A 12,871-nucleotide genomic window follows, 5' to 3' on the forward strand; every position below is an offset into this window, starting at 1 on the left:
ATATTTTGATACAAAAGATAATGTAATAGTACATAAAATTGAACTATTATTTATATATTTCATTACAAACAAAAAAGTATAAATATAATAAGAATACATCGAAGGGCCAAAGTTATGTTTTCCTTCAAGACAAATGGTATAATATTATTAGTGACATCATGTGGCAACGTTTTCATTCGAAGGGACAGATTAGTAATAATATCTGTTACAGTCGCCCACACAAATTTTATATACTGTTTGTGTTTTTATATTATATATACATATACATATAATAGAATATTTATCTTCTTCGTGTATCATAGTGTATATAAAACTACTATTTTCAAAAGGAGCTGTGGTCTTCGAATTCGATTCTTCTCTTCAATCAAGAAACGGAAGTTAGGGTTTTGTTCATTTAATTCATCTCAGTTTGCTACTTCTTTGGATTGGTTTGAGTTGACAGTTCTTCATTTACTCGATACAGGTTGGTTCAGTTTCATCAAAGTCTGTTTTTAGTATTTAAATTTTTTCCAATTTGAGGTTTCAGGACATTTTGCATCGATTCGTGTTGTTCATAAATGGATTGATTTTGTTTTACTACTTATAGTGATATTAGTGTAAGGATTTCTTCTTGCTGTCAGTATATTCTCTGCTTCGTATTGAATTTCAATGAGGAGTTGTTGGAATATCGATTGACTTTATCAAAAGTTGGAGTTTTAATTGCGGAAGTTGAATTCGGAGATTAGTATACGATGATGTTCGTTATGAGTAGATTAGGAAATTTGGATCTATTATGTGTTGCAATTTAAGGTAAGTCACTGGATTCGAGTTATCTGATTTACGCGAAGTTTGAATAAATCAGGAAAAGATGATAAAATATCTGAATTTCTGTTTATATGCACATCTCCTTTTTGGTTTTCTCGCCTTCAATCCTTCTTTTTCTTAAGCTTGTGTATTGGCGATTCTCTCTATGTTCCAACTTAGTTTGCCTTTATAAAAGCCATCCAAAAGTGTCAAGGTTGCAAACTCTGAACTTTCCATAAGTGCAAAGTAATAACGAACATTTATGATTGTTTTAACTTTCAGGCTCATAGTTTTGCTTTAATCGTGAAGATGTTATGCTGAAGTTTAAACTTATTGAGTTGCATATTCACTGGACTAACAAAGCACCATGAATTCCTCATCCACTCAGTTTCTCAACTCAAAGAGGATGGATGTATATGAACCTATGCATCAGTTTAGCATGTGGGGAGATTTCAAAGGCAACATCTATCAGGATGCATCTGCAGCCATGATTATAGAGATGGATGCAAAGCTAGACAACCAGGTAATTAACCATTTAAAATGTTCCTCTTTCTTGTTATCCTCATGACTTTTCATTGCTTTTCTCAAGAAAAAAAACTATGTCTAATTTGTGTTTTTAGTCAGAGGATGCTTCACACACAACAATTGGAGCTTCACATCACTTTGATCAAGAAGCAAGTAAACCAGGTGATAAGGTACAAGATATTACATCTTCTTTGTTGACCAATATTTGAAGTCATGTTATTCTACTTTTAGTTACCATTTTATATATTTTTTAGTTACAATTAATAACTAAAGTTTAATCTATAGGTTCAAAGACGACTTGCACAAAATCGTGAAGCAGCTCGTAAAAGTCGTTTGAGGAAAAAGGTAGGGGAATATGAAAGATAAATCACTTTCCTTTTCAATTTACAATTCTCAAAACTGCCTTTTGTTTTAGGTTATGAAGTTTAAACTTTAATCTTTAAAGTATTTCATTATAACAACTTACTATGAACCTTGCATTTTGTTATAAGGCCTATGTTCAGCAGTTAGAAGCTAGTCGTTTGAAACTGCTTCATCTTGAACAAGAACTTGAACAAACTAAGGCACAGGTAAGTCAACATTGACTTTTTTCTTCTGTGCTTTATTTTAATATACTTATCTTTCCATAAATTCTTTTAATCAATCATGTTTAGTTATCAAAGAATAATTTCTGCAGGCTGCTTTATTGAGTGGTGGAGTCAATGCTAGTCGTCTTGGGATCCCTGGAACTACAAACTCAGGTCTATTTTCTTAAATATCATTATTCAACACTTATGATAATAAAAAAAGATTGTAGCATATTGATCTTTTTATCTTCTTGTGTGTCCCATATTTACAAGCCTAACTTGTTTAGAGAAAGGTTATATAAATGACTTGTGTAACAAACAAAAGTTTTATATATTTTAAAACTGTAAAACGCGAGTTTTGATAATTGTAATGATGGCTTGATGATATCCTTCTGGGATACATAATCTTTGATTTAATTATGTGTTGCTAGAATTTATCACTTCAATAGTTCTCTGTCACTATTAAAAAAAGGGTTAAATGTAAGAAATATGAAAGTACTTTTATTTGTTTTTTATTATAGGATCCTGCTTTTATTCCTGTCCTATTACAACTTTGTACTTTGAATTTTTTTTCCCATTAATAGCATTGTTGTACAAACACAAAGTAATTGTCATTGCTATAGCTGAATAGCTTTTTCAAAGTACAATTTCCTATTAAGAAAATGATTTGAAAGTACAAAACTATAATTGGGTATATTTTTGATAGTACAAATGCTTTAATATGACAAAAATATAAAACTATAAAAAAAATGAAAGTAGGATTCTATAATAACAAAATAAATAAAAGTACATTGCAATTTCATGCATTTAGCCCTTAAAAATGCGACTTTTAGTGTTTTTTATGTAGTTTTAGAAAACTGGTTAATTGCTATCTAGAAAATAGAAGCCTAATACTTCTATTTAAAAGAAAGTTGAATCAAGGGATAACTTTTCATAGATTTGATAATTACCCTTCTAGAATAGAACATTCCCACTTTTTGTAAAGATATGTGCTTTTTTAACACACATCAATTGGGTCCTATTTTTATTCTTTTTAATTTCTGAATGAGTTTTAGCTTCAATTACTATATAATACTTCTTCTATCAAATTCTTGTGAACTAAAAGCATCTTTTGTGACACGTGTAGGAATTGCTGCATTTGAGATGGAGTATGAGCAGTGGGTTGAAGAACAAAATAAAAAAACTAATGCTTTAAAGACTGGATTACATGCACCATTGCCTGAAACAGAGCTTGATATACTTGTTAAAGACACTTTGAACCACTATGCCAATTTATTTAACATTAAAGCAGCTGCAGCAAAAACTGATGTGTGTTATCTCATATCTGGCATGTGGAAAACGTCAACTGAACGCCTTTTCTTGTGGATTGGTGGCTTTCGCCCTTCAGAGCTTCTCAAGGCAATTAATGTCTTTTTCCTTTAGATTCATATTTGACTAAGAAATTGACTTCAAGACTTCCTTTTTATTAGGCCCCGTTTGTCACACAGACATGTTGTACTTACTGTGTTTGACATGCATTGGACTGTGACTATGACTGATATCAATGAGACAAAAACTGCAACTTTTTGTCCTACCCAAAAAGGTGGGATAAGGAAACACTGTCATCTCTTGTTTTGTGAAAAAGACGTAAATACCCTTCTCACCTCCATTAAGAAAGATACTGTGTTTAGCATGCATTGGACATTACTGATATTGATGGGACAAAAAACTGCATCTTTTGTTAGACCCAAAAAGGTGGGACAAGAAAACACTGTCATCTCTTGTCTATGAAAAAGACGTGAATACCCTTCTCATCCTCATAAAAAAATAACTCTATAAAGCTTGTCTTGTCCAATCCAGTCATGTCCCTTGATGTCATGTCCTGTGTAACAGATGCAGCCTTAAGGCTGCATTTGTTACATGGGACTGAACATCACTGGATTGGACTAGACGAGACAGGACTGCGCAAGCTTTATTCAAATATTTTTTTTAATGAGGATGAGAAGGGTATTTACGTCTTTTTCACATACAAGAGTGGACAGTGTTTCCTTGTCCCACCTTTTTGGGTGGGACAAAAAGTTGCAATTTTTTGTCCCATCAATATCAGTCAAGTCCTATGCATGCCAAACACAATATTTTTTTTAAATGGGGATGAGAAGGGTATTTACGTCTTTTTCACAAAACAAGAGATGACAGTGTTTCCTTGTCCCACCATTTTGGGTGGGACAAAAAGTTGCAGTTTTTGTCCCATCGATATCAGTCATTGTCAGAGTCGAATACATGTCAAACACAGTACAACAATGTTGAGTTGAGTGGAATAACTTTTTTATGGTTGAGAATTGAGAATTTAATCTTTTTGGTAGTAAAGTAGAGGATTGTATTAGATATTCGTGAGCCCTAAATGATTTCAATTTTATTATGAGTGGGGCGGTTTTGATTAGTGCTTATTCCATCAAAGCAATAAAGTTCTTTTTCCACTTCCATTGTGTTAACCAACTGTTGCACCACAGTTATCAACTTACCAGTACCTATCATCATATGAGTGCTTCTCTATTAGATATAATAATATCTTTGTTTCTATTTGTAATTCACAATTCCTGGAATTGAATCTGCTTAATATTAAAAGACAAAAATACCCTGATTGTGTGTAGGTACTTGTACCACAGCTTGAGCTGTTAGACCAACAGTCTCATGATCTGTCTAACCTAATTCAAGCATGCCAGCAAGCTGAAGATTCTCTGTCACAAGGAATGGAAAAACTTCAGCAAACTTTGGCTGAAGCTGTTGCATGTGCACGTGATTTAGGAGGAGATTGCTATGAAATGTCTAATCCAATGGAGAAATTAGAAGAATTGGTACGCCTTGTTATTCAGGTAATATATCTTTATTTTTTTTTTCTTTTATTGTCTACACATTTAGCTACAAGATTTAAATAATTCTATGTAGATCGTTTTCATTTATCAATGTGGTTATTCGTCTATTATTTCATTGATCCAACTGAAAATCATCAAGATATTTGTGTAACTGAATAAGAAACAAAATCCTTTTCGAATTTAGCAATATTAAATCAAAAAGTTTACTTCTTAAATTGCATGAAATAGCAATGTCTGTACTTCCATTGATTTTTAGTTTCATTTTTCAAAGTACAATATCCTAATAAGAAAAATTAATCAAAATTAAATTTTAACTACAATGCCTTAATAAGAAGAGGAACATAATCAAAAGTAGGATGCTATAAATTATAATATTATAATAAACAAATAAATAAAAGTAGGTTGCTATTTCTTGCAGGCAGACTTCGTTCGTCATGAAACCCTACAACAGACGCTTCGCTACCTAACCACCCGACAAGCGGCTCAAGGCTTAATCTCATTAGGTGAGTATTTTCAACGCCTTCGCAACTTGAGTTCAGCGTGGGCCAAGCGGTTATGTGAACCGGTCTGAACCCTATACCCTAAACCCTGGTGTCTGTCTGTGTATAAAGAAATAGCAGTATGTTGGAAGTTTTTCTTTTTTAAAAAAAAAAACAGCCTTCCACAATTGAGAAGTTTTATATTTTATTCTTCGTCGTGTTGAAAAAGTAGTTGTGTGTAACTAGTTTTTTTAGTCTTTTTTTGTTTGGTTGTATATAGTCATATATTGAAGATAATTTTTTTGTTAGAATTTGAGACGACTGGTTGTGGTATGGTTTTTATACGTTGTACAAAGTAGGATCGTATAGAAGTTGTGTGAAGTTACTAAAATGTTTTTTTATTATATGTTATAGCATCATACTTTCATTTTTTTTTCTATTGTTTTCCAATTAATTGGATTGTATATTCACCTTTGTCTTATTTTGGGTATTTTATGTTTAAAAATATATCTAATTATAGTAGTGAAAGTGGCTTTGTATTTGGATGAGATCGCAAATGGGTAGATTTTTTAAAGTATAATGGAGTAATAGGATGAAATGAAAGTAAGTTACTATAACAAAGAAATAGTTGAAAGTATGTTTGCTATTACGATCGCTGTCTTCGAAAATGAGAAGTCGTTTGAAATTATTAAAAAATGTTAAAATTCGATACGAAAGAACTATTTGTGTACATTCGCAAAATTTTCTTATACCTTATGTTCATTGTACTTTGAAAAATATATCTAATTATAACAGTTAAGTTGCTTTGTATTACTTTGTATTATGATATTACTATAATTATTGTGATAATATCACTATAAACAATGTTCCAAGTTGGGTTGACTATACATCATTTAAAGGTGTCTTTATTTGTCCTTTTGTAGATTTTTTTAATTGTAGCTTTCATATATGAAAACTACAAACTCTTCGTTTGTATTTTTTTATATTTTATTTTGTATTTTCTTATATTTTATTTTGTACTTGGATGTTAATGGTGAAATGACAAGGGTATTTAAAAGAAAAACACTTATATTGAAAAGAAAGTTGTCTTTTTCTCATATTTTGCATAATAATTTTATAAATTAATTTGTAACATAATTAATATATATATATATATATATATATATATATATATATATATATATATATATATATATATATATTCACAAATCAATATAACTTGTCAAATATAATTATATTTATGATGGTTGTGAAAATGGTGGAACGAATCAAAACCGAAAGAATAAAAATCGATTAAGGAGTAAAACAGGAACCGAGAACCAGACCGAACATCCCTAACTAGTTCTGGTTCGGTTCGGTTCCACTAGGGCATGCGCTATCTAAGAAGGTGTTAAAACTGAACCAACTGCAATCGGACCTTAAACAAAAGAACTAAAAGCCGAAAATGTTGAATTGGAGGAACCAGACTGAATACCATTAATCGGTTCGAACCGGTTCCGATTCCGGTTCTGGTTCGGTTCTTGTTTTGGTTCGTTTTTTCGGTTAAAAAAATCATCCCTAAATTGCGGTCATTTTGTAATAACCATCCATGGTTTGTTGTTATGAGTCTATTCACATACATTATTTCAATCGTTTTGGTCATATATAATACGGGTCTTCGAAACGAAAACTTCAGATTTTTCTTCTATTCACAAGAATTTTATCCTCCATTCACTTCATGAGAACAAGCATTGTCACTTAACTTATATATATATATATATATATATATATATATATATATATATATATATATATATATATATATATATATATATAGGACCATTGAAATACTAGGACAGGGTTTGAAATAATTCCAATAGAATTGAACTATACATTCATTATTGTTTGTCAATATTTTTTTTGGTGAGAAGTATGAAAGTGTTGGATTAAGTGTCAAGTCATTAACGAATTGTAATAATTCTAATAATAGTGGGGTCATTTTGGGTTGCCCTCATGATCCAATTTAGCAATAAGGAATTACGAGGAAATCATGTTATTAATTATTATGAAATAATAAATTAATTGGAAGTTATTTTGGAATTAATTAATAGTTTTAATTAATTAAATAGGTTAAATATTAATTAAAATCATTAGTAATTAATAAGAATATTCCAGAACCTTCAAGAATATTAAAGGGGTCGATTTTATCTAAGTATAAAAGGATATGGTCTGATTCAAAGAATGATAAGGATTATCATTGGGAATTAGAATTTAACTATAAGTTATAAATATGATGCTAAGAGTCAAACCCTGACACTCTTTGCCTTTCTGATTTTTGTCCAGCTATGCCCTCTCTCTTTATATACAAAAATAATAACCCTCTTAGGGTTATTGTTATTTTCGATTAAAGCCTCCTCTCTCTTAAAGTTCTTTTATTGGTCCCAAAACAACATATTCAACAAGTAAATAAACAAGTAGAAAGAAGAATTGCAAGCAAGAATACTGAAACCAAAGTTATATTGATTCGAAGGTTTCAATAACAAAGAGATAATCAGAGAACAAACTCTGATTATGAGCATACTCATGATCGATAACCCCTTACACAAAAGGGTATTGACATATATATATATATATATATATATATATATATATATATATATATATATATATATATATATATATATATAATAGAAGACCTAAAGTTCTATCTTAACATACAAGATAGATAAACATGGAAACACAATCACATATAAAATGGGGGTCTTCTATTACGGAAAGCTGATCTTTAAAACAATCCTTGACACATGAGGATGGTATCTTCAATCTTCAAGTACTGATCTGCTAAGCATCTTAATGAAGCTTCCTGATTTCATCAGGGGATGCAACCTCTGATGACAATTAGTAGTACTTACACTAATCATTGATACAAAACTTTTGACTTATCAAATCACCAGGGTGCTAACAATCTCCCCTTATTTGATAATGTCAGTACAAACTATACTAACTATACTAATTCTTTAAAAAGTATAGAAAAAATAGTATAAGGAATGCAAAAAATACAAACTTTATAAATAGACTTCATCAGCTATGTTCTCATACTTAGCAACATCAGTCATTAGCTCGGGCTTCACAAATTCAGAGTCCCTTAGAAGCTCCTTTCTTATGTTGCTTAGTTCAGCTGCTAACATGATGTGATAATGTTTAGCAACCTCTTTACCCTTAGTCAGCTAATAAAGATAGATAAGATGTTGTGTTGGAGCCATATGCACATCAACATGCCTTCGAAAGCACATCCTTCTATTCTTATCTTCATAAAATACCCCATAAATGGCTCTGTCCACAGTTTTATGTAACGTCCCATTTTCACAACCAAAAATTTTCTTTGTATTAAAGTAAAACTTTCCAATTATAAATCCATTATTAAAAAAACCTTTTATTCCAAAATACATTTATTGAAAATCAGAGTAATATTAAAGCGCATAATCTTCATTGTTGTTGATGAGTATGTAAAGGCATGCCTTTGCCTTCTCATGATAACTGAAGATACCTGAAACAATAAACAACCGGGTAAGCACAAAGCTTAGTGAGTTTCTCCCAAAATACCGCATACGATAAATATACAAGCATGCATAACGGCCCATAATCATCGGATTGGAATGCCTAGGCCCAATCAGTCATCAGAATGAAATGCCAACAAGCAACGAGTCCAATCAGTCATCTGTAACGTCTCAAAATTTAAGACTAAAAATTTCAATTTTTATAATAATAAAACCATCATCCAAAACGTTTTCATAAAACCATAACGAAATCAGAGTATGTTAAAATCATCGAGATACATCAAAGTCAAATAAAATGTGGAACAATATGGTGTGTGCGATGCGATCATCCTGAGCTCTTCTCCTTGAATCCGAAAGTACCTGAAACATAAACTGAAAAATGTAAGCACGAAGCTTAATGAGTTCCCCAAAATACCACATACCATACATATCTGGCAGCTCAAGGTTGTGTCGGGTCTATTTCACCCTCAATTCTATTTCAACTCATGTGTCAGCACAAGGCTGTACCGAGTCTATTTCACCCCCAGGTCTATTTCACCCCACATACATATAGCAAACAGGCACACATGCACATAACACGTACAACATGAGTCACAAAGACTACAAGCACATAACATATCCTAGTGTCCTACAGTATAGTGAGCAAGCTCACCTCAGTCTGCTGACAGTAAAACAAATGATTGGGCTGCTGAACTAGAAATCCCCACTAAATCACAAGTAAAGAAACCCAAATTAGAAATTAGGTCAATAATCTAGCCCGAGAGTCCAAACCCTAAATCCTAGCCTTAAGGGAAAAAGTTACCTATTCCTTGCCTTATTGGGCCTAGCCTATCAAGGCCCAAGTTCTAGTAGCCACGAAGCCTAAAAGATAATCTATGTCCAAAATGGGCCCAAGCCCCAAAGGCCCAATACAACAAAATCTTACGGCCCAACAAGGGCCCAAAGTCCCTAAGTCCCACACATGGCCTGTAACAAGCCTAAGACCCACTCTGATGAGTACACTCAGCGTACCAACTAGTGTAACGACCCAAAAATTAAGGGTAAAAATTTCATATTTATTATAGTCGAACCACAGACATCTTCTAAATCCAAGCATTCCAAAACATTGCTAATTAAAAACATTTATCAGAGTTCGTCCCAAAATCACATATTGCGGAAAACACAGGTGTGTGCTGCGATCAAGTCGGGCCCTTCCTTTCCAAACTGATGATACCTGAAACCATAAACAAAACTGTAAGCACGAAGCTTAGTTAGTTCCCCAGAGCATACCCCACACAATCCGCATAATCACATAAACCATATTAGCTATATCAGCTACATAAACCACATAAGCCATGCATACAAACATATAAGGATGTCGTGGACTCCCTCCTGGGTCTTACTCCAGGATGTCGTGGGCTCCCCCCCAGGGTCTTATACCTATATGCCATGGGCTCTTCCTATGGTCTTTACCTGGAATGCCATGGGCTCCCCCCGTGGTCTGATATCCAACTGCCATGGGCTCCCCCCGGGGTCTTCCATAAGTATCACAAAGACAACTAGCATATCACACATCATATAAACAACTAGTATACCACATATCACATAAACAATGCATATAAACATATAAGAATGCCGTGGACTCCCTCCAGGGTCTTTCTCCAGGATGCCATGGGCTCCCCCCATGATCTTGTATCCAACTGCCATAGGCTCCCCTCGGGGTCTTCACGTATCTAATCAATAAAGTACTACCATATTCACATATACATGCATACCATACATATCAGTAGTAAACCCACAATAACACTACAACTAAATGAATGGGCCGACCTTAGTTCCTTCAACCCATTGGTATGGTGAGGAGACTCACCTCACATTGCTGAAGTCCCGCGAATAAATCTCTGATTGCTGGCTGACCGATCCCCGATCTATCACTCATCAAGACAAAACCCAATTAACCATTTGGGTTTCAATGCATAACCATAAATCCACACTTGGGTAAATGGACCATTTTACCCTTAACCTAGCTTGGTTCAAAACCAAGGCCCAAACTCACACTCTGAAGGCCCAAAAGCCTAATAATCAACCAAGGCCCAACATATGGCCCAATTTTCCAAATTGGGCCCAAACCTCTACATGGTCTTATCTTAAGGCCCAACCATTTATTCTAGTCCAAACATTTGGCATTCCGATGGTCCAATATATCATAATCATCAAGGCCCAATTATGGCCCACCTATGGCCTAATTTTCTAAATTGGGCCCAAGCCTTCCCAATCGGCCTTATCCTAAAACCCGATAATTTCCTTAGTCCATAAACATGTTCCCAATTGGCCCACAACAACTTAGTCCAAGAAATGGCCCAACAAGAACCCAAACCTAATTAGGGTTTTTCACATAAAATGACGATTAGGGTTAAGTGTTCTTACTTAACCCATTAAGGACTTAATCCATTAAGTCCATCACTCCACTAGACCAAACATATAATATGGTCGGGCGTAATTCAAAATTCAAAATCCAACGGTCCAAACGCGGGTCCCGACAAATCTAAAACTCACATTTTCAAAATTAGGGTTTTCTAAACCCTAATTAGGGTTTCCAACCCAAACGCGTGCCAATTGGTCAATTTGTTAAGTTTTTAGGTCAATTTACATTAAATAAGTCGGTCACCACCCACTTCCACCTCGGGTAGTGGTGGTCAACGACGTCTCACGGCGGCGGCCACCGCCTTGTGGTGGTGGTGGTTATGATTCTAGTCCAAACATGTCCAAGCAACTCAATTAACAATTCAATCACACATAAATGCACACCGCCACTTAACACGGCGGCTAGTGGTGGCAGCAGGCGGCAGCCACCACCTCACGGTGGTGGTGGTGGCGATTTCCTTGATTATTCCGGCCAAGAATTCGATTATACAACATAATATCCAAAATAAACACACACACAATATAACACACACACACGCTCAGCCACCCTTGTGGCGGCAGGTGGTGGTCGGAGGTGCTAGCCACCAACTCATGGTGGTGGTGGTCTTCTTTTGATTTCCGATCATGCAACACACACACACACACACACCCCAGCACACACACGCATTGCACGAGATTTGAATGCAACCACCCACCTGGTGGCGTACAACGAACGGCAGCAACAACAACTCTAACAGTCGGTGTTAGCGGCGACAGACTGAGCTGGGACGTAGCACCGACGAACGATGACGAACAGAAGAAGGAGAGGTGGGCGACTCCCACCGGAAACAACAGCAACGACACCCGTAGATGGCTTCTTACGATCGACTGCTGCCATAACGTCCCAAGGCGGTCTTCGTCTTCAACAACAACGGAAGTAGCGGCGGCTTGGCTTGGTGGTTCACGATGGCGACAGAAGCATGGCGGTGGCTGCTCGGTTTCACGGCAGCAAGACACCACGAAGAAGATGGTAGTTTGGCATCCTTAGGCTTCTTTTCTCCCAACTATCTCGCTCTATTTCTGACGTAGAAGGGGTTGGCTTCGGCGGTTTCCGGCTTCAGTGGTGGCTAGGAGGTGGCGGCTGGAGGATGGGGATACAAGGTAGCGGCTGGAAAACTCATTAGGATTAGGGTTTAACATGGCGAGTAAGGTGACGGGTTATATGCCAGCCCATACGAAATCTTTGCACATAAATACACTTTCAGCCCCTCCATGTCAATTCTTTTCAATTGAAGTACATATTTTACCATTCAGCCCTCAACATTCCAAAATCCCTTCAATTTAAGTCCGATATTTTACCAAACATCCCTTGACTTCTGAAAATCTTTAAAAAGTAAATCCCGGAATGACACTTTAACCCCTAAAAATCCAAATCATATCATTTGGCTCCCCGAAACCAACACCCCGCTAAATACTATGGATTTTAGAGCTACTATAAAATAATATAAAATATCAATTTACATCTTGCGGTTCAGGGTTTATTATTTAATTACTCAATTTGAAACGAAATGTTACAACTAGTATGCTCGGCGTACTCGCAACCCTCGCATCATCGGGACCTCAGACACGTACGCGTAGCGTACCCCAGGGTACGCCTGGCATACGCTGCAACTGGCCAAATCTTTAATCCAAGGTTTTAATCAGTTAAGACCCAACGTCTAATCTTAGATCTAGGCTTGTTAAAGTGC

The 12,871-nt window shown here is 35.0% G+C and overlaps 1 protein-coding gene across 2 annotated transcripts; it reads left to right on the top strand.

The window, feature by feature from the left end:
* The first annotated feature begins 286 nt into the window (after nucleotides 1–286).
* On the top strand, nucleotides 287–5,642 carry LOC145108752 (TGACG-sequence-specific DNA-binding protein TGA-1A-like). Of its 2 annotated transcripts, none has more exons than XM_079045830.1 (9): nucleotides 287–463; nucleotides 1,172–1,306; nucleotides 1,404–1,478; nucleotides 1,594–1,653; nucleotides 1,800–1,877; nucleotides 1,985–2,048; nucleotides 3,001–3,272; nucleotides 4,505–4,726; nucleotides 5,145–5,642. In XM_079045830.1, the coding sequence occupies exons 2-9, from the start codon at nucleotides 1,190–1,192 to the stop codon at nucleotides 5,295–5,297; spliced, it is 1,041 nt and encodes a 346-aa protein (XP_078901956.1). In that variant the 5' UTR covers nucleotides 287–463; nucleotides 1,172–1,189; the 3' UTR covers nucleotides 5,298–5,642. The 2 variants fall into 2 exon arrangements, with proteins under 2 accessions (XP_078901956.1, XP_078901955.1); XM_079045829.1 differs by having other exon boundaries at nucleotides 288–463; nucleotides 1,066–1,306.
* The last annotated feature ends 7,229 nt before the right edge of the window (nucleotides 5,643–12,871 follow it).

Source organism: Lactuca virosa, chromosome 4 (genome assembly GCF_052849685.1).
Source record: "Lactuca virosa cultivar CGN04683 chromosome 4, Lactuca_virosa_CGN04683_v6, whole genome shotgun sequence".
Lineage (NCBI taxonomy): Eukaryota > Viridiplantae > Streptophyta > Magnoliopsida > Asterales > Asteraceae > Lactuca > Lactuca virosa.